At 32.8% G+C, this 22,782-nt stretch overlaps 1 protein-coding gene across 6 annotated transcripts in view; it reads right to left on the reverse strand.

The window, feature by feature from the left end:
• Positions 1-1,039: 1,039 nt before the first annotated feature.
• FXR1 (FMR1 autosomal homolog 1) overlaps positions 1,040-22,782 on the reverse strand; it is a 54,487-nt gene continuing 32,744 nt past the window's right edge. Inside the window, exons 10-18 of one of the 6 annotated variants that reach the window (XM_033123766.1) lie at positions 19,970-20,079; positions 15,138-15,224; positions 13,735-13,792; positions 13,585-13,647; positions 9,133-9,336; positions 7,114-7,314; positions 6,339-6,419; positions 2,823-2,914; positions 1,040-2,085 (exon numbers count right to left, since the gene is read on the reverse strand). In XM_033123766.1, the coding sequence (XP_032979657.1) occupies positions 1,915-2,085; positions 2,823-2,914; positions 6,339-6,419; positions 7,114-7,314; positions 9,133-9,336; positions 13,585-13,647; positions 13,735-13,792; positions 15,138-15,224; positions 19,970-20,079 (1,067 nt within the window). In that variant the 3' untranslated portion in view covers positions 1,040-1,914. Of the gene's footprint in view, positions 2,086-2,822; positions 2,915-6,338; positions 6,420-7,113; positions 7,315-9,132; positions 9,337-13,584; positions 13,793-15,137; positions 15,225-19,969; positions 20,080-22,782 lie in introns of all 6 variants that reach the window. The other 5 variants (XM_033123752.1, XM_033123775.1, XM_033123761.1 and 2 more) reach the window with 5 other exon arrangements.

The following is a 22,782-nucleotide window of genomic DNA, read 5'->3' on the forward strand; positions in this document are numbered from 1 at the left end:
TCGGGGGTAATGAACATTATTCTCATACTTTATAATCTGTAAACCTATTACTGAAAAGAACTAAGAATAAAAAGGCCAACTATTTTACTTGTTTCTAACTTTGATGGATAAAAAATACATTTGTGGGTAAATTTTTAAAAATCAGGATGTGAAATTACTTGATACTGTTATTAAAAGTGCAAGTAATGCACTTTCACAACACAGCTTACTTAAGAATTCTATTAGGGTTTTTATGCACAAGCATTTAATACCATCACATCTTAACCTCAGCAATAATAAATTTGAGGGCTAGGGTTATGTACACGGACCTGGCAATTACTATATTTTTTACTATATCCTGAGTTTTCCTTCAGTCATTATAAATTAAAATCACAACATTTTATGCACATAAATTAACACAAATTATGCACATAAACACTAAGACATCAAATGACAGAAAGGGCTGTCTTTCTCTTGCTCAGTGGTCTATACAATATTGTGGAGCCAAACCCTCTCATAAAGCCAGTTATTTTATATAACCTCACAATTAGCTGCATAAATTGTATTATTACTTCTTAGAAAACTGTGAAAATATCTTCCTAAAATTAAGCCATCTGGCTAAAATATATACAGAAAGTACAATCATTACTGTGAGAACCTTCAAAATTATTTCCTTGAGAATCGAAAAGCCAATCACTAGCCGATTCCATATTTAAAAATTGCTCATACTTCCTAATAAAAAATTTTAAGAGAATCAAAGAGTAAAATTCTAGATTTTACTCCACTGCCTTCCAAAAGTTGCCTTTGATTAAAATTTTGTTACAAAGACTTTCCTAATATCAAATATATGATCAATTCCCTAAGTCATTCTAACAGACTAAATTTTAAGTACTAAGATTTCAGATTCATTACAAAATGATTAACTGAGCAATAGTTTAGTATTATTTATGAGTAAGTATAAATGCTTTTTAAAAAGCAATCAGGATACTATTCTAAGCCTCTAAGTAGCTCCAACTACTTTGCAACAGTTGGTATAAAAAGTAGAAAGTTAAAAATCAGCAACTGGAAGATCAAAGTTTATTTACTACCTGCATACAAAAACATATTGCACATCAAACAACCAAAATCGAAAAAAGAAAAAAAAAAGTAAGAAAAGGAAAAGTATACTCTACTGAAGACTAACATGTAGTTTATACAGAATAAACTTTCTGGAAATTGATCTTTTCAGTAGTTCAGGTTATGTCTGAATGGACATGACTAATTCAGCTTAGTGTTTTAACTAAAGCTATGTTTGATTTTTAAATACTGTACACTTTAATAAATAAACCAAACAAAGCCTCAATGTAGAACAGTCACTGCCAATATCACCCAGTGTCCCTGCAGATGAGAGTTTTAACAAATGTATTCCAGTGGTCTGCAGATTTTCCTCTACATACAGCATTTTAAAAACACATTAAAACAGACCAGTTTCCAGACTAAACTAATGAAGAAATTACAATTCAGTGCAAAATATTTTAGACTGCATTTCACTCTAGTTTTCCTCAGGTGAAGAAGTGGTTGCATATTATTAAAAATGTAACAAAAGCAGCTAATGCTTTCATAAAGAATATTACCTCAGGGATCCCACCCCACCCACCTCCCCCCATCTCTGCCATATTTTGAAAACAAAATAACATTTCCTATAGCCAGCAACTTTTTTAATGTTACATATACTATTCTCAAGGCACATCTGATGATATATTTTATAACACAGTAGGTGTCAAAGTATGTTTAACATATGATTTCTTCAGGATCCCTCCCCTTTCTGAATTCCAAATGGAGGAACTGAAAGTGCGATGTAAAGACTGGCGATCCATATTCTATCTTTGGCAAGCTTGTACAAGCACTATTGTAAAATGTAATGTAAAAGAACTGTAAACTAGGAACTTCTTCAGTTTATGAAACACCATTCAGGACTGCTGCTTCTTGAGTGTTTTCTTCTTTTAAGGTATTAATCTTTTCTTCTCCTGGAGTACGCTGTAGCTTAGAAATTTCATCGCCAGAAGCACTAGTTGGGCCATTTATTGCCTTTTCTGAAGGACCATGCTCTTCAATCACATCTTTTGCCTGCCAAAGGGAGACAACTTTTTCAACTTCTTTATAAATGAAATCTATAGCTGAGGAGGAAAATAGCTACATAAACATTAATTAGCTAATAAATAATTATAGTTTCATGTACCACAATGGCTCAAATAATTCAAATATTCTTAAAATTCAAAATAAATATCAATGTACTCCACTTCTTTGAGTCTTTCAATAGTCTAGTACCTAGCAGTGCCTAAACCACAGGAAGAATCTGCATTTGTTTACTGAAAACTTGCACCTAATTTTATTTTAACCACTGGATAGCTCACCATGTAAAAAATATAAACAATACCCTAAGTTAAACAAATAATCACCTACTTTACTCACCTTTTTTTTTTTAAACTCACATTTACATATCAAATCCTTTAAAGCATTTAATAAGTGAAACTTAAAGGTCTATATCCATCACTGGGAAGAGGTATCTATCTAGCCTGCTGCTCCCTGAATTAAGCAACAGTTTCTATACCCAGTATCTTTGGGCAGACTAAATTTTACAAATGCTATTTTAGGAAAAGTATTTCAGGCTCAAACATGCATTTCTTCAGCTACCTGCGGGTCAACAACAAACTCCAGAGTAGTCTTTAAAATATTATTCGTCTAGTTGGGGAAACAAGTGATCATACAGAAAGTTAAGAAGTAAAAATAAAGCTAAACCATACCAGAAAAGAAAAAAAAAAAAAAAAAAAGGCAACAAAACCTACAGGTTAAATTCTCCTTACCATTTCTTTCTTGTTTTTAGCCAAAGTTTCCCTTGGGAGGTTTCTTTGTCTGCTCTGAGACTCAGCTCTAGAAATATAATCTGCAACTGTGACTGTTGAAGATGAGAAAAAAATTACAGGTGTTGAAAAAATATTTCTAAAGTTTATTTATGGATAATGAGTAATTTTACTTTTAAAGTAAACTAACGGTGGGTTACCCAATTTCAAAATTTTCTTAAGCTGGGTACCACCTCCAACCAAAAACAAAGTTTGAAAAATGTGCCTTTGACTTAATGATGACAATAAAAAAATTTAAGCTGGAGATTGAGGAAGCCTAAATTCAAGTCCTCTTTCACAAGAATCCAGCCATTTGCTTCTGGTTGAGTCTACGGCTGTGGCAAAAGTTTGATATAGAAATCCACAACCAAGAATGGGAAACACAGTATTGTAAGCCCAGAGTTCACAATTATCAGTGGGGAAAAAATGGGGCAAATTTGGTGTAAATCTTAGAGTGGTATACTTCAATTTGAAAATTTCAATCAAAGATATAAAAGATTAATTCAAATATTACTTCTGTTTTTAGTTTTTAAAAATAGTACAATTAAGAAATCCAAGTGTGATATTTTATGGTTCCTTTTTAACATTTCACACTAGAAACCATTCTGAGTAATCTACAATAAAAACTACACGCAAACTAAAGATGACAGAATACCACCCTAAGAATGTGGACATTGATCGTGGTGGTGAAAAGGGCCACCAGGAATTCACTGACCACTCCCTCCCCACTTTGCCAATCATTCAGTCTTTTGAGGGACTGATTAAAGTGTGTGTTGTGTTTGCAAGGAAGTGAGTGGATGGCAGTCGTGATAGGGTAAAATATTAACCCAAGTACTGCCAGCCTACAACAAATGACCACTGGTCTACAGGTAGGTACTCTAGACTGGCCTCACTTCATATCTCGTTCCTTTATCTTCTAGGACTTGCAGTTTAGAATTCACTGGTTTGAGGAAATATCAAAATAATCACCCTCTTTCTTTCAAAGAATTATTTTTTATCAGAAATTGGTAAAGAAAAATCCCTGATTATATGAAATACAGTGTATTTTAAATTATGGGAACAAGTTAATTATGTAAAGAATGAAAATTCAAGTAAATTTCAAATTAAGTCACTAGGTATGGGGAGAACTGGCCTATCAGGTTCAAATTATACAAAAATAAATCATTTGATATAATATGAAGCTAGATATATTTACAATTCATTTTTCTTAATCATGAATTAACATGTAAACACTTTTGTAAGAGCCAAGAACTTTAGAACTATTAATCTTTTTTTAACATCTAAAGGAACAATTCATAACTAATACACATCATTCATTAGAAACAGCACTAAATATTTCGTGTCTAAAACTGCCTTTTCCAAATTATAAGAAACTCAGTGTGCTGCTCATTTTAGAGATTTTAAAACTCATCATTTAAATTAGCTGTTAATGGATTTATAAATATATTTAATAATGGTTTCCAAAATTGGGGAGGGGGATACTATCATATCTACTTCATTATGTCTACATTATTCGGTGGCATAACCATTCTAGGAATGATTCTAGTTTGGGGAGCACTTTAATAAATTCAATGTTTCCATAGTTTAGCCCTCAGTGATATCTGGAAGAACTCCTCTATTTGGAAATGGTGCTACATAGACAGACATACTGCTAAATTTGAGTATGTGACAATTCTTAGAACCCTTCACCCACTATGTACAGAATCATATACTTTTGATATAGTTTATCAATTAAATTAAAAGGCACTTAGCTAGAAAGGTAAAAACGTACCAGTGCCCCTCCCCTCCCCAAGGGGAGGTAAAATCAAAAACCACCTCAGCTGATTTAAAAAAAAAATAAAATCTGCTTATAGCCAGTCTTTTGGACACCAGTATACTGTCACATTCTAAGTCCAATAAAGAATATTCATTGCTTAATTTACATTAAGGACAAGAGATTTTGAGCAAGAGAGAATTAAATGACTGCATTTAAGAGAATGTTGTTATTCTTTAGATAGACGCTGTCGTCGGGGCGAGGAGAAACGATGTGCTTGTTCAACCTATCCTATCTTGGGTATTTATTTTTTTTTTTGTGGGGAGTAGGATCAGGCTGGGGAAGGTGAGGAGCAAGATGAAAAGCAGTAATCCCAAAGAACAGAGTAAAATGGATATAAACGTAATATGGAACACAGGTTACTGAAAAACTACAAATTAGTCAGGTTTCAATTAATTTCATGCAGAAATCGCGCTACCTCTTCTTTAACAAACACATTATATTAATATTATTCCTTTTATGTCTGTTGGCTTAGAAATAAACCACTGTCCATCTAGTTAATAAATTACACTGTAATTTATCCTCTTTGTTAGGCCCAGACTGACAGCTTGAATGTTCTTAGTTATAAAGTATGGCCAGAGATTGTATTTATTGCTGCGCCAGCTTCAAAAAACAAAATAAATACAATCTCTTAATCTAAAATATATTTCTAACACTAAAGAGAGAGGGAAAAGGAGAAGGGAAAATAGACATTTTCTAGAAACTTTCTAATTTTAACAATATTTAATTCCTTTTAAATTTACAACTGTCTTTCAAACGTGAAATTTTTTCAAGAAAGGTAACTAATACCCTGAACTGGTTTTCCCAAATGTCTCTATAACTAGTAAACTTAAAATACTAAAGATACTGGAATTTACATTCTTTATTTGGGGAAAACACGTGAAAGAATTTGCTTTGGAAAGAATGCAAAAATGGAATAGTTTAAAAGGGGTTTATTTCTGGTGCACACAATTTCTTCATTGTGAATATACATGTGATTCTCTGTACACAGGAAATGGAATTATGTTCAAAATAATATAGACACAGCAAACAAGTTTCTTTGAAGTTACTAAAAATTATGACTACTTAAAAATTAACATTCTAAAACTAAGTAAGTACTATTAATTTGAATCGTTAGTAGGTGTAGGGAAAAGGCATCACACTACAATAAAAAACATAACATGCATTCCTCTTATTAGGAAAAAGACACTTTCAAGTATTTTTCTCATTTGTACTTTTTTTTTTCCTGTGGGTATTACTACAATTCCCACAAAAATGAGGTGCTGAATGCAGACAGAGTAAGCAGGCACCATGCAAAAGCTGCCCAGTTTTGCCAATCAACCTCAATCACAATCTACAACATAATCTCTGGGATGGCAGGCCCCAATTCAAGTGTGAAGAATCTGCCAAGTGGACAAAATAATGGTCTTCTCAACAGTATTTCCATGTAAAAAAATTGAGACACACATTAGTTCAATTAGACAGGTTACTAAACATTTAGGGTGTGAAGGAAGAATGCATTTTCTTAATAGTAGTCTTATTAGTTGAGTAAACAATTTATGCAATGCACATCTTGAATGTATATGCACACATGTGTACATGTAAGTATAATATATTTAGAAAGCAGACACATGACATATTTTTTCATGCTTATGACCTGGTGTTGTCAACAGGTCCACTCAAGTTACCTGGCTGTCTATCTTCTGCCTGACCCCTGAAACGACGCCTGCGGCTACGATTGCGTCGCTGGGGTTTTTTTTCACTATCATCTGTAATTGCAAAATTTACCATCCATGAACTATTCTGACAAAAACAATAAAAAAACAAATAAAATAAAAACTTCTTTCCTTCAAAGATTTAAGGAAGGGGAAAGAGAGCCTTTTAATTAAACAGGGAAGATAAAACACACATACTGACAGGAAAAATATACTTGTAGTTTTAAGCATTCCAAATAGATAAAAAATGGAATTATCACCTGGAAATTAAGAGGGTTTTAATTGACTAAACAAACTCTGAAACTTACTTTATCATCATTCAAGGATAAAGTTTTCCTCTCTAATGCAGTTTAGTTTTTACCAAAGTTAATGACATTTTTAGCCCGTTGGAAATTAATGCCTACTCAGTATACATACCTTCACTAGCATCATTTATAATAATTTTTAAAGAAGATGAAAGCCCAATTTTGGTTTAGGAACAATAATATTAAGTGCCCTGCAGTCTGAATATTTGTATTGATGTAATGGCATCAAAGGGCACTTGAAATAAACCCTCGCAGTTTCAAATAATTTGGCTGTACAATTTTTAAGAACTAGACATTTAAGACAGACAGAGCGATCTACCTTGTTTGACGTAAGCACTAAAAAATTCAACTTGATGTTTGGGTTGTTTTTTTTTTTTTTGAAAAAAGTGTCATACATTAACAGTACTATACAATATGTATCTTTTCCCTAAGTGCTTACATACCTAGCCCATTTTCATTAACTGAAGCTGTATCAGATTCAGTCATTCCATCCATCAGAACAGCATCTTCATCAGTCCTTCGTCTACGAGACCGCCTACGACGGTTAGTACTGTGATGAGATTCGCTGGCATCAGTGTCTGCAGTCTGATCTGATTCTGTATTATCAAGTAAGCTGTATGGATTGCTGTCTGGATCTTTGAGCACTATACGCATGTCAGAGGCAAGAAATATTCGTTTAAGAGAGGTGAAATTATTAGGAATGTTTGATCTATACTGAACTATACCAATTAATGATAAAGAAATTTCAATTTTCCCCCAATAAAAATGTATTGTCTTCAAATGTTTTCTGTATCACTATTTTACCTGGAAAATAACATGAAAAAACTTTAAATGGCAATGAAATATTAAAGATGATGATGAGCAGACACCTCAGCTTCCAACCATGTCTCTCTGACTTGTTTGAAAATGTTAGGAAATAATATATGCTATTTTTGACATTCACATTCCTAGCTAATCCTGCCCAGATGTGAGAGAAATAAAGGGATAATTATTCAGGTAATATGAATTAATTCTAAGAACTTTTGTCCCCTGCTTCTTTCTGCTAATATTAATGGGCTATTTCCAAATAATACTCAACACCTGCACTCCATGACTTACCAGAAATGTTACTATGAAATGAAGCAATCAAAACAAATCTACATAAAAAAGCAAACTGAAAAGGTTGAAATTCTAACTGGTTATAGAAAAATGTGGAAATGAATGTTGACTGGTATTCCCATCTCCAGAAACAAAGAGTGAAGATGGAGTAAGGTGGGGTGAGGGTGGGAAAGGAAAAGTTTTAAGATACAATTTTAAGAAAAAAAAAATACCCATCTTACCTATGTGCATTTATTGCCTCCACCAATCAAATTATAGAAGAAATTCACCTAATCACGACTTTTCCTTTCTAAGTTTCCTTTGGTAACAGCTAGCAAGCTAGCATCTTTGTAAAAGACACTAAGTTTATCCATTAATCATAAACACTAAGTACATTTATTTTGCAATTCAGCATACTATAATTTTATAAACCTTGATATCACTTAGCAATATACTACTAATATAAAAACTATTTCCCTGATAACACTTAGCAATATACTACTAATATAAAAACTATTTCCCTGAAAGCCTGTAAAACTAAACTTAAGGGCTCAAAGAATTTCACTGGAACTAGAGTACCTTTTAAAAAGTCCCTAAACTTTGTGATTTTGTTCCAGTTTTTTCCCTAATTTGTAAGTATCTTTGGTATATATTTATTTATACATATACGTATGTTCTATAACATTTAAAATACTATAGAACTTCCATGAAAAGAGTGGTTTTCTTAATGATATGTTAAGGTTACATCCCTGATATAATCTAGGCCACGTATCACTGACAATCCTCCCCTTAGCCCATTATGCTAAGCAAGAACATTCTGGCAACTCCAACAACTCCATTAGTTTAAAATTTTTAAAAACAAAACAAAAAAAGTAGAAAGTTGCTTGTACACCTCAAATTTCATTCTTGTAAACGTTCTTCTTTATAACCCAATTCTTCAAACAATAAAAAAAATTTTAAGTTGATTTCACAAATTTCCCATTCTCAAAGTGTAGCAAAGAACACTTTTCAGTTAATGTTTAATATTCAATATAAAAGGTATTTAGAACTTTCTGAGCATGAGAATTCTCTGGACCAAAACACCCACAAATTCTGGGGGAGCAGAGGGAGAGAACATTCCAATTATATTAAGCCCTCCAAAATTGAAGGGATGAACATCTGAACATAGAAACTTAGCCAACTAAAGTTTTTCTGACCTGAACATTCTAGCTAAACCTTCACTGATAAACACTCTACAGGGCTTTTCCTCATGTTGCTGTATGTTCTATTTTTCTTAGACAGTAAGAGAAACATCCAAAAATGGGTGGTCCTGGGAAATGAATTAACTTGTATAAAGTTACACTGTTTACAAAGATAGGATGCTGACATAGTATATAAAAGACTACCAGAACTGATGGAGGATTTGCCACCACGTGGTCCACCACGACCTCGACCCCCTGAAACACTTCTGCCTCTTCCTCCTGGGCGTCTCCTACTGTCACGCTGATGTCGGTTCTCTCGATCATCTTCTCCTGCCAATGACCAATCACTCAGCTCATCTTTACGCTCAGATTCTGTTTCAGAGGGGTTAGACAGCTCAGAATTTGTACCTTGGGAAAGAAGATAACATAAAGTTAGACTCCTATTTTAAAAAGAGCCAAATTTTTCAAAATTACTTCCTGCAAATCATTGTTTAAATTAACCATACTGATTGGCTGCTTCAAAAAAACTAAAGATTAAAATGAATTTGAAACTTATTAACTAAAAAATTAACTGGTAATATAGTATCTACCGTTCAAAAAGATTAAAAATTAAAATTGTTTGGATGTGCAAAACCACAGCCAATATTACAGAAAACATACAAAACATATGTAATATGAAATCCACTTAATTTGGGATAATATTCAAAAATTTTCGGCCATTTTCAGGTTTTAGTATCAAATTATTAGTATAATGAAACTGCTATCCAATATTTAGAAGCAAACTTAATCACATTTAGAAAAATAATTGAATTATATAGTGTATTCCACTATTTCACTAAGTCTAAGGGGCACATTTTTTTCACATTTTAACATCTCTGAAATTAGGATGTTTCTTATAATTGACTGTCTCATAAACTGGGTGTATTTATAGTGGTTGTACATAAAATTGTTTTATGAGCAACAGAATCTTAAATTAGAATACAGTATTTTAAATTACTGAACCAATTTTAAGGTTATCCTGAGAAAAGATAGCGTCAACCTGACAATACAATTGAAGCCATTATCACTGAAAAAGAAATTCAGCATGAATCCTACAATATCATCATCATTATATCACAAAGTGTCAGATTTATGTGACCCAATTACTAACATACTCATTCCCACTTCTGCTCTTTGGTAGTACTGGGATGCCACTTCCACCCTTCTTTTATCATATATTCAAACACATCCCCTTCAAAGCCCAGTTCAATCTCTAGGTTCAGACCAATTTAAATGAAAAAAGGCCTCTCCCCGTATTTCCTTAGAAGCAATGTATACCTATCATCCAGTGTTGTCATGTGTTGTTTTCTCTTTTTATCCCTTTGGATCTACTTCTCACTTGGTCTATCATACACGTCAAGAGTGGAGCTCTATCTCAAACCTCTAAGTGCCCCCAGATGTCTACCAACAAGCCTAACAATTCTCTTAAGTAAATTTACTGCAGGATTTTGAAGTTTCTCTTCTAACTCCTCAAATAGTGATTCAAGAAAACCAAAACTCCCCTACATTTAAATTCCGTCACTTGGTGATAAAAGCAAAACACAAGAGTACTTTAGATGCACAAAGTGCAGGGAATAAAATGTGAATTTTAACAAATGAAGGAGCCTACCAATTTCCTTTCTCCTTTAAAGCTAACTCTTCAATGCATTTTTTTCTCTCCACAAGCTGTCAAATATGAATATAACTGGTCAATTATATAAGGATGGATTAAATAATTAGCTGGAAGTATATTTTAGGAAGAATATAGCAAGTTTCTTTGAGTCTTTGTTAGGAGTAAGAGTCTCACTGAGGAGAATGAATCTCCTAAACACTTATTTCTTCAATAACAAAAAAGAACTTCATTAACTGATGTCACGGTTAGAGTAAGGGCAATTTATCATTTCATGAGTAGTGAAGAAAACCTTTGGAAGTGTAAGAAGTTCTGAATTTATTTACAAACCTCTGCCTGAAAACATTACCAAAATTTGAAGGTAGATGAATTTGTAAAGATTTTAACAAAGGTGCCTACTGAATTCTCTGTAGATAAACACTGTAGTATTTAACTCAGTGTCATAAGCAACAAAAGTCTTCCTTAATTTAACTTATATACAGTATTCAAAGTATTTCAAGAGTGTCAAAATCATAGATTTCAATAGTTAAGACAGATACCAAGGTCCAACACAAAAAAAGGCTGACGAATTGGCTAGTGTTCCTCTTTATTCATTTTAAATAACCCTTAAACATTTTTAAGATGGCAAAAGGGATTTTGTAGATGTGATCAATGTTAAGAATATTGAGGTGGGGAGATTATCCTGGATTATCCAAGTGAAGCCAAACGAATCCCAAGGATCTTTAATAGAGAACCTCTGTCAACTGCAGAGAACCAGAACCAGAGATGGCCGCCTAAGGCTTCTCTAGACTTATTGACTTCGTAAAATGGAGGAGAGGGGCCCTAAGCCCAGGAATGGACAGTCTCTAGAGACTGGAAATGTCAAGGAAACAGATTCTCCCGTAGAGCCTCCAGAGAGGACGACAGCCCTGCCAACACTTAAGCCTAATGAGACTCATATCAGACTTCTGAGCTATAGAACTTGTAAGGTAATAAATTTTTTGTTCAAGCCTCCAAGCTTATAATTTGCTACAGCACCAATATAAAACTAATACTCTATTGAAATCACTGCAACCATTCTAATCTCTCAACTTTGTAAAATCTAAGTTAATAAATCCAAAAAAATCCAAAAAAAATTTTAAAAGCTTAAAAAATGATTCATGAAACTGCTTCAATTTTTTAATGACACCAACAAAGACCTGTTTTTAACAGAATTTTAAATCAGATTTCTCCTTTAAAACTTCTAAAATCACCTTATGAAGACGGTTCACATTCTTTTCACTGATCATGTATGCTAAAATTAATAGATGAAGTACCACATTTTTCAAATCCAACAGGCCATCCATTATAAGAGACAGTATTTTGTGTGCCATTAAAGAAAATGCTGCCAAGCAAAGTTGTAAGACATCATGCACTGTAAGACACACGCCAACTTCAGGTATGTTATATTGAGAAAAGGTTTCTTATACAACTTATATATATTATCTCCTAAGAATCCTGATATTAAGTGGAGAAGAAAATATATAACCAAATTCAAATGATGTCTCTCTCAAGCCCACTTTAGACAGCTATTTCAAAAAATACAATGTTACTAGCCTGCAAAGATTCAGAGGTAAGAGTGCCATCTACTGAACAATTTGCACAGCTTTCTTCAATTCCGATAGTCCTCTACCACGCACATATAAATTATCATTATGCATTATGCCAACAAATGCATTTTGCCAGACTGACCTCATCAATAAGCTGACTTGACTTCCCAGAGGCTTTTAAAATTCTTCAGTGAATTCATCTTTCTCATCCAAAAGCTAAATGATTATTTGTACTCGTAATTTGTACTTCTAAAATCATTCAGTATATACTTAATTTCTATTTAATTACAGGTTGTCTTTTGTATTAAATGTATTTTCAGGAATACAATAATAGTTCTCAATTTTCAGACCTTCACATGCTAAAATTTTACTTAACAGGAGTTTTGCTTTATAGGTTTCAATACAGGGTTAACTTTAAAATAAAATAAAAAATACCAACAAATGAGAACACGTAAACATGAGGACACGAAAGGGAAGAGGTAACTAACCTTCCACCTCTACAAAAAAATAAAAGATAGTACAAATTTAATATAACTGGCACCATTAAATGACTCGTTAGTAAAACATGAAATTTGGATATGGAATCTGTACACTGTAAGCTTTCATGCTTATGAAATATTTTCCCAAAGCAGTTAGGATGAGCTTGGGGAGTGGAGAAGAGGAAGGGAAGAGAAAGAAAGAGAACGAGGGAGGGAAAAAAACCAGGTCACTGCTAAAATCCAAGTCCAAACGGAAAAAAATGGAACAACTCCAAAGCTGAAGAGAATTCAGGATTAGAGAATTATGATCATCAAACCATCCACTAGCTCCTACCTTAAGTGGGTTAGGCCCCTCCTCACAGTGAAATAAATACATTTTAGAAAAATAATGTTCACTGATAAAATGTTAATTAGGTTCTGACTTTTAAAGCCCTCATTTTAGTGAAATGCTGTTATTTCACAAAATAATTCCATATGATATTAATATTCAAAATTGACAAATGAGTCAATAAAATATATTTTAAAAACTAGTAACAGATTTGCTATATGCAATCTTGGCACAGTATTAGCATATTTCTCATTTTTACTTCTCCTAAAGGGTAAGCAAAAGATGATTTCTAGCAGCATCACTACCATTACTAGGTTTGTACTAGAAAACTTATACAAATTGTACAAGGGAAATATATGGAAGTTTCATATATATATTTATTCTAAATATTCAAAACATGACCATGAACCACCAACCTAACAAAAATGTTTCATTTCATTACATAGCTGCTTGAACATTATATATACCCTTCACTGTCATCAATATAAACTGTGCCATCACTACCATTAAGACATATACCTCACAATTATCTACCGCGTTCAAAGTCAAGATAAAGTAAGGAACTAACTAACTAATAAGCAAAATGTATTGGAGCACCTAAACTAAAACTATTACCAAAAAAATGTGTTTTACCATAACCGGAGGTGTAATTAGGGCCCCGACGACCTCTGCCTCTTCCACTATAAGACCTAGAACCTTGTACAGAAGAGACGGTACTTTCATCAGTGGCATATCCTTTCTCTTTTTCAGGCCCTCTGGTGGAAGAAGGTCTGAAACCCATACCAATCTGTCGCAGCTGTTCATCAATCTGTAGGCGTTCCATTCTTAGCTGTTCTACTTCCTATAATCAAAACAAAAAAGGGTAAATCTTATTTGTAACTTTTTGTAATAAAGCCTAGAGCTAAAGCTATACTTCCTATCGATGAAAAAAGCTGTGATCTTGGGCATGTGGTAAAGTACAATTGTGTTCTTTGTAAACCATTTACAATCAGCATTTACTTGCTGATCCAATTCACCGAACATTTACTGAAACTGAATGCCTTAGCTGAATGCCTTAGTGTGTGTACCAACCATGCTAAGTGCTAGAGGCATACAATGTAAAAAAAGACAAGGACTTTCCTCTTTCAGGGGGATGTTTAACAGACAAGTGTTAAAATTATTTATTAAATAGCTAGTAATTACACAATATTACTAGATTTAGCTCTCAAGCAGTTAAAACTCTGCTAAATGAAGTTATTAAAAGCATCATCTATGAGAGGTACTATTAATAACTGATTTCCTTATAAAAATAGTGACACCTCCGTTGTGACCTAGATGAACAAGTAGGCTTGGTCATTCAGAAACTGATGTCATTACAAGATGTAATGGTAAGGTGTCTAGACAAAGCTCTTAGTTAAAAGGTGGTAGAGTACTGGAAAGTAAAACATGAGTTTAGAATGCCAGATTGAATTGAGACTTATCATATAAAGATGAGTTTTAAAAGGAAGAAATGAAGTTATCGGGGCACTTTCAAAAAAGTAACATAGCAGCAATGACATGAGTGACAAAAAGGAAAACCTACAAGAGACAGTAGATGAGGGTATTACGACACCCTGAACAAGAGAATACAGAATAAAAAAGGAAGAGTAGAAAATGATAAGTGCAACTTTTAATAGTTTATAGGGCATTTCTTTTCTAAAACCCTTGCTCTTTACTTATTAACTCAAACAGACTACATTAGAAACAATCATTAAGAATTATCAAATGATTTCTATGGGGATAGTACATCTGATTCAGATAATACGAGTTACCAAGAAAGTCCATCTTCACTCCTGGTTCTATGCCCTATTTGCGTGTAAAACATTAAGGTAAAGACAAAATGGTTCCAGTACAGAACATGTAGGTACATGAGTAATGACAGTCAAATTACAGGAACACAAGAGTAATCATTTCTTAAACAGTGAGGAAAGAAATGCAAAAGTTCAGAGGAAAGGGAAAGAGAAACAATGTACATGAGGCCAACCATTTTATTATGGCAAAGAACCTTTTATTTTTAAATTCTCATGTAGGAAAAAAAATAGAGCATATCTGAAACCGAATTAAAAATATGGTGACATGTGAAATTTACTACAGACAAATATAAAATTATTTAATTTTAAGATTCATGTTTGGAACAACAATGCTGTAAATATGAACAGTATACAAACCTTCAGATAAGCAATATGATACTCTAAAAGAACTTGCACATTTCCGATGCTTTCTTTAGTGCCAACAAATACAAATGGGACCATTCCCTGTAAGAAAACACAGTATCCTCAAGCATTTAATATTTGAACAAAGTTCGAGCCTAAATCTGACATACCAATATATAATTTGGAAAACTTTTCTAAAACACATAGCAATTTACATTTACTAAACTTCAATATTTAAAAGTAAACCAAAAAAAAAATCAATAATTTGAAATATTGAGACTTTCAGTAACTTGTCACATTTGCACTACAACTGAGCATTTAAGTGTGCTAAAAACTTAAGAAACTACCTTCTAAATATCAGTTTACACCAGGTTTTCTAACTCAATCTAATTTTCTAAATATATAAAGCAACTTGAAGACATTTTCCTTCAAACTGTCATGCATTTATAGACTAGATATATTATCACCTTAGCAGTGAATGCTTTAAGAACAACAGGACACATCAGCCAGGCTATCTCTGTATGTGCTAAGATAACAAAACCTTCAATGGTCTGTGTGTTGGAGGGAGTGCTTCCTGACCATTAATGGAAGTTATCACGGACAGTATAAATACTTACACAAAGTAAAAGGATTATTGGTAAGGACATATACTTAGTCACAGGTATTAAAGCAAATCAAAAGATTAACTCAGCCTTGGTTTACTTTACTGAATTTCAAGAGGAAGGTTTAGAAAAAGTAGGAAGAGAAACAAGATAACTAATTGATGGGTTGTTTTTGTTTAAAGCAATACACTTCCAGCTTACTATTGGCTAAGGAGAATTGAATAAAGCCTAAATAAACTCACCCAATCAATTTTAGTCCCTCTCTTTATTTCTTGGTTTTACAAAATAGTTCCTAACAGTTATGGAACTAAGCATAGCTTAAAAGGTTTTTATTCTATACAAGAAACTACAACTTATTTTCAAACTAATTTAAAAAAATTAATTGGAGAATTTTAGATACGGGAAATGAAAAAAAAAAAAAAAAAAAAAAACAGAAACACACCAGGGCAGGTGTTAAGGAGGCCCTAAGCACAGCTGTTATGAAGCTTACAGAAAACTGTAGTAACTCCAAATAAGTAAATACAACTAACTATGAAGGTATGAAACAAGGAAATCTAACTTAAGCTTAAGAAGTGAGGAAGTCTTGACCCTGTCTCTGGGAATATTTACAGGCAGTTCAGAGAGGATGCAAAGTGAATAAAAGCCAGAGAAGGGGGAAATAAGAGATCTAAAAAATTTTGAGCGCACACCATATTTCTGGGACTATTTATTCTATATCTGTATCTTATTTAATGTTCATTAAAAAGTAACCTCAAAAAAAATTCCAATTTTATAATTAAGAAAACAATTTGCCCAAAGTCATAAAATTAGCCAGCCAATTTCATATCCAGTTAACCTAATTCCAAATAACATCCACCTGTTAACTGCCAGAATCTATGTCAAGGAGTAAGGATGAAGTCTCTGCTCTAAAGGCAATCACAATCTCAGAAAAGATACTAAACATTCCTATAATAATCTCTTTGTATAGCTATTAGTGATATGAATAAAAAACACAGTAATATTAGATTAAAAGGTGTTATTACCCCAGGTGTGGAAATTTGAGAATTTATAAGAATACTGTTATTGTTATTTAAAGTGGCTTTAAAAAACAAATAGGATTTTACCAAGTAGATAAAGAAAGGAAAGTCATTCCAGACAGATGATCTGTAAGGAATAAGAGAAATACAATGCTTTGACCCTGAACTTGGAAATGTTATCACCAAGTTATTTCCAAAAAAAAGAGAGGTAAAAAGATACCTATTTTAATGGCTATTGTAAAGCCATGGTAAGAAACAGAATAAATAATTATTACTGAATATGAGTTCATTTCTAAGAGTTATTTCAGTGAAATTTCTAATTCTTTAAATTTGCTAAGAACTGATTACTTGTATTTATTAGATGATACTGAGACAACCAACTAACACTCAGAAATAAGGCAGGATCCTTCCTCCTGATACCTTACACTACAAAAATTCCCATTTACACAACTTAGCACTGAAGTATGCTAAAAATTTAATTTTTAAATATCAATTTATATATCAGTCTTCCTCATCTTATGAGTGAAAATTTTACATACCAAAAAAAATAAAACTGGAGAATTTACATGGATTTCTAAATGATCTAAGAGTAGGGAAGGTCCTGCCAAACATGACACAAAGTACAGAAGTCATAAGTCATAAAGGGTAAGTCTAAAAAAATTCAACAATGTAAAAAATTTTAAATGTCTGCATAAAATAAAAAACCTCAAAAGAAACAGAAAACACTTGTCACACATACGAAAAGACAGAAGACTAACATCCTTAAAATGCAAAAAGCTCTTACAACTCAGTAATAAAAAAGACAAAAAAATATGTAATGGATGAACAAGGTGTTTACAGGAAAATTTAAATGTCTTTTAAGCATATGGAAAGATAACATTTACAACTTCTGGAATGGCACTAAAAGTATGATCAAAACTCAGTATTGGCAAATACATGGAAAACAGACACATTTCCTATTTTAGAAGGAATGTGTGGGAAAATTGACAAAATCTTAAGATTTTAAAGCCATATACCCTTTGATCTAACAAATCTATTTCCAGGAAATTAGTCTCCAGTCACAGGGATGTTTGCTGCAGCACTGTTTTTAATAGCAAAACAAAGACTTGAAAGAAAAGGCAACCTGACAACAGTCTAAAATCTATTAGGCATGGTGGAGGAGAGAGGAGACCTGGACTCAGGACATAGATACACATTTATTTTTCATACTAAACCCTTCTGTCCTATTCGTTTACACATGCATTATTTCTTTTACAATTAAAAACTTAAACCTAATCTTTAAAAATCTTAACTGATTTAAAATATTTATCAAGTGTCTACTCTATATAACTGATAGTGCTAGGGAAGAATGAAGAAAATGAGAATTCAGATTTGATTTCTTGACTTCAAGGAGTTCATAATCTGGCTTGGAGACATAAATCAGAAAATATATAAGGATGAAAGAAAATCACTCAACACCCAATTATATAGACAATAATCACTAGGGAATACAAGTGGGAAAGGTCATCTCAGGCTAGAGGTGGGTCACCAAAGATTTCAGAGTAAGCAAGTTATAAACTGAGTCCCCAGGGCATTTAGACAGCTTAAATTGTGAAATGGTGGCCCCAGATCATGCAATGTTTTGAAAGTTAAAAAAATCTGTATGTTATAAGATTTTCAGCTTCTCTTAAAAATATGGGAAGATACAGCAACACATAATGCAGCATTCCCACGTCAATCCGTTGACCAGATTTAAGCTGAGCATGTGCTTCTTTTATAAAGAGGCTCCGGGTGCCCTCCCATCCCTGTCTTGTACAGCCCAACCTGCTTAATCATTTACATAATCTGCTTGGTTTCTGTAAGCATTTAAATTTAACCCTGGCACAGAAATGGCGGTAATAATGACCAAACACCGAAAAGTGTTGTTATTTATAAATGAGGACCCAAAAGAATTAGCTTGCAACAAGATGGTAAATACTGGAAAGCTACTGGGATAAGTCAAGTTAAGGGAAAATTAGGTATTAGTCAAGCTAAGAGTTATTTAATTAATGGCCTTGGCCAGTACACATCTTGATCTTCAGACCAATTTTAGGCAGTGGATGTATACCAAATTGATCACCATTATTTTATATATTATGTATAAAGGGGGAAAGTGCCAATTATAGTAGTATAACACCACTGATTTTATTCCTTATCTCAAAAGCATCTTAAAGTCATGAAAAATAGGAAGGTTACTTAAAAATAAGTAGAAATTATTTGATATTTACAGCAATTTTTAAAACAGTGCAAGGTGAAATCTATCAGAGCCACAAGCACTCATTTGTAGTATAATACTAAGTCATTTGGTTTTCCTCATTCATTTTAAGGGTGTCTTTACCTCTACAGTCTAACTAATTAAAATGAATAAAGGAAATGGCTATCTTTAATAGACATCTTTACAGTGTCCTTGATGTGAGGATATTTAAATGGGCTAAATGTCTATTTCTATTGTTTTTTGTTTTGTGAGACTAATTTTATTCAATAGGCTAACAAACATTCCAAACAGTAATCTACTGTGCAAAACAGAAGTTATGGGTGTACTGCTTCCTGGGAGATAATCTGGGGAAAATCCTTGCCTTATATTCAGACCTACAACGTTTGAGTCAACTATACAGAGTTGAAGACTAGAGCCACAAAGGTTAAGAGATCCTTAAAGTGACGCATAAAGAATCAAGAACAGCATTGCGGGCAAAACATCAACATGTGAGCAGAATGATGGAAAATTTCAGAAAGTTGGTATCAAAATTAACAGCAATATAAAAGCTTAAAAATTTCAATTAAGAAATGGTCGATGCTTTCAAGTCTATAAAAATGTCAAAAAGAATGTTCTTTATCAAGAATTCCTTTACACAGACTTGTATTGAGTATCAAATTATACAGCTTTACATTCTAAGTACAAAAAAGAACTGTTAAGATTATCAACTTGAAGAATTTTTATCAAAAACTGGCTTTTTATTGAAGTACTAAGAAACCAACCAAGAACCTTGGCAAGGCCCATAGTTAAAAGATGACTTGTTTTCTAAGTGTGTAAGGAGGTACTTAAGAAACAAAATTAAAAAGAACAAAAACCACTGTACCAGAGTGTAAGTAGCTCACTAGATATAATTTCATAAAATAATTTCCAAAATATAACACTGTAAGTCAGCCAAGAAAAGAACAAGAAAAAAACCCAGGCCAATTAATTTAAAAAAATTACATTTTAAATACTCACATCTTCTCTAGGTAGTTTATTTTCATTGTCTCCTTCAATTCTCACCCGAACCACACCCGATTTGTCCACTATTTCTTGAATAACTTTGCCATTTTTTCCAATAACTTTTCCTTTAATAAGACAAAACAAATATAACGGCAAGTTAAAAAACAATATACCTCTATCCTTTCAACATGTCCAAATAATTTGTAATTATTTGTAATCAAATTATAAAAACCAAGCAATGCTCCACATTTCTACTCTCAATTAATTCACACCTAAAAGACCACTGAGAAATTTTACCCTTGGTCTGAAACTTCCTTCTCTTCAGTATGCCTAAGGCTATTATCATTAAGTGTGACAGACAATACTGCTCCTGTGGTAAGACATTTTCAAAGTCCAAACATTTTTTAAAATATCAAGTCCAACCCACTTCAAAAGGTTGGATACATAAAGGCAAAAAGAAAACTTATTTTGGCATCAATCATATCAATTTGTTTATGTTTATAATATATATAATTATTCAATTAACCAATTCAAGCTTGCTTTATTTTCCAGTTTCTATTTGTACAGAAGACACCTGACTTGAAGCTACTTTTAAAATGAATATTCTCTTCAACTGAAATTAAATATTTACATTTATCAAGTATAACATTTTACATCAATGAGCTTTTAAAATACTTCACAACTATACAAATACACACAGCATGTATCGTGTTTCCCCAAAAATAAGTCCTAGCCAGACCATCAGCTCTAATGCATCTTTTGGAGCAAAAATTAATATAAAACCTCTTTTGGAGCAAAAATTAATATAAAACCCAATCTTATATTAAAATAAGACTGGATCTTATATTAAAATAAGACCGGGTCTTACATTAATTTTTGCTCCAAAAGATGCATTAGAGCTGATGGTCTGGCTAGGTCTTATTTTCAGGGAAACACGGTATATATGGTATGCTGTCTCCCTAGATGTGAAATACTGTAATAGGACGTAAATCCAAATTATTTACCTTCTCCACATTTAACCTGTAAGTCTATCAAACAGCAGTTATTGAGTATCCAATAATTAAAAGAAAATCTACAAAGGGAGCATGAAGACTCTCTTCCCTTAGGAACTTACTAGTCATAAAGACAACATACACTCACGTAAAATAACAACACAATACTGGGTAGTGTTACCTGGTAACAGATAAACTTCACTATATGAAACAGATGTATCCCTTATAAAGTTAATAGCAACACCATATTTGTTATTAAGTTCAAATCCCCAATAATTTTTTTTAAACTAAATCAGCAATCTATTTCCACAATAAATTAATTTTGGTTGAAAGGGGTTAAAATGAAAGTCTTTCCTATTGAATGCTTGAAAGAACAGTTGACATTAAAGAATAAATAAGGAAACAATGGCAACAGTAAGCTGGGAAATACAGCAGAGACACGATTACAGGGTTTTCTATCTATCTTCTCAAACCTCCTTCCCCATTAACAACCCCACATTTAAAAGCAACAGCAATTGAACATGTTAAAAAAAAAAAAAAAAAGAGGTCAGGGAATTCACATGGCGCATGTCTTCTCTGAGCAGCCCTAGCAGCAGCACATAAAAGCAACCTTCATTGTTAACAGTGAGGCTCTCAAGCAGCAACTTCATCCTTCACCCTGCTAAAAATAAGCAAATATCTTCGAAAAAACAAAAATCAGGTTGATATATCATAATCTCCCCCACCCACAATCTTTGCCCTTTTCTTCTTGTGAACTATACAGTGGTACATGAACATCCATCACCTTTCTGGGGTCCGTGGAAAGGACCTACCTGCAAGTTTTATTTAATCCCAACAGAGACTGTCAATATTTTAACCGATCATTTCCACAGTTTAAATTCCAAAGCATACTGACAAACTGAAGCAGACCTGTAGTATAAATCAAGCACTAAACATAAACGCTGAAGAGACAGAGTAGGGAAGTGATTAAGGAAGGCTTCCGGGAGGTGAAACATTTTGATTTATTTCCAAATCAATGTTTACATATTTTTTTCTTTTGATTTGGGAGGGATGGGAATGGATGGTCAAGTTCTATAACTTTTGAAACCTGAATAAGAAAATCCTCTCTGGAACTTACCCACCAAGTAGTCCTCATTCCCTTTTACTCCTCAGTCCGTTTTTTCTCTTTCACTTCGACTAAGAATGTATTATTTTTTAAAAGACTGCTTCACCCACAAAACATTTTGGAAGAAAATGCAGTATTATTATACACAACAACCAACTGAAATCTTTGTACTTCTGAGCATTTCACCAACGTACAATAGTTGCTGCTAATGTATATTTCCTAAAGAATACACAAATAATCCAAATCACCAAAGCCAACCACGACACATAGAAGAAAAAAAGAGACATGACAGGCACCCACATACTGCACAGATAAATAGAGAATCAGAGAACTACAAATATATCCAAATCATTTTTACAAGTGAAGAAATCTAAATTATGTTCTGTGAAGCAGCAACCCCAATGTTAATACTGATAGATGTCAATAATTCAGTATAATCTAAACAAAAAAAGAGGTCATTTTCAAAAGCAGCTTTCTTATCAAAGGTAATTTCATTTGACAATAAACATTTGATAACATTTTGTATCATAATGTTTATTAAAATTATAAACAATTCTTCAACTTTTAACATCTCATCTCTCCAGCAGTTCAGTCTACAGTTAACAATGGTTCCCAAGAACAGATAAAGTGGAGCTTACTTAATTGACATCATGTCTTACCTATACAAATGTTCGGGCAAAATTGAAAAGCTTTCTATATAAAAGCTGAGTATCAATGAACTGTCCAAATTC

This window comes from Rhinolophus ferrumequinum, chromosome 2 (genome assembly GCF_004115265.2).
Source record: "Rhinolophus ferrumequinum isolate MPI-CBG mRhiFer1 chromosome 2, mRhiFer1_v1.p, whole genome shotgun sequence".
NCBI lineage: Eukaryota > Metazoa > Chordata > Mammalia > Chiroptera > Rhinolophidae > Rhinolophus > Rhinolophus ferrumequinum.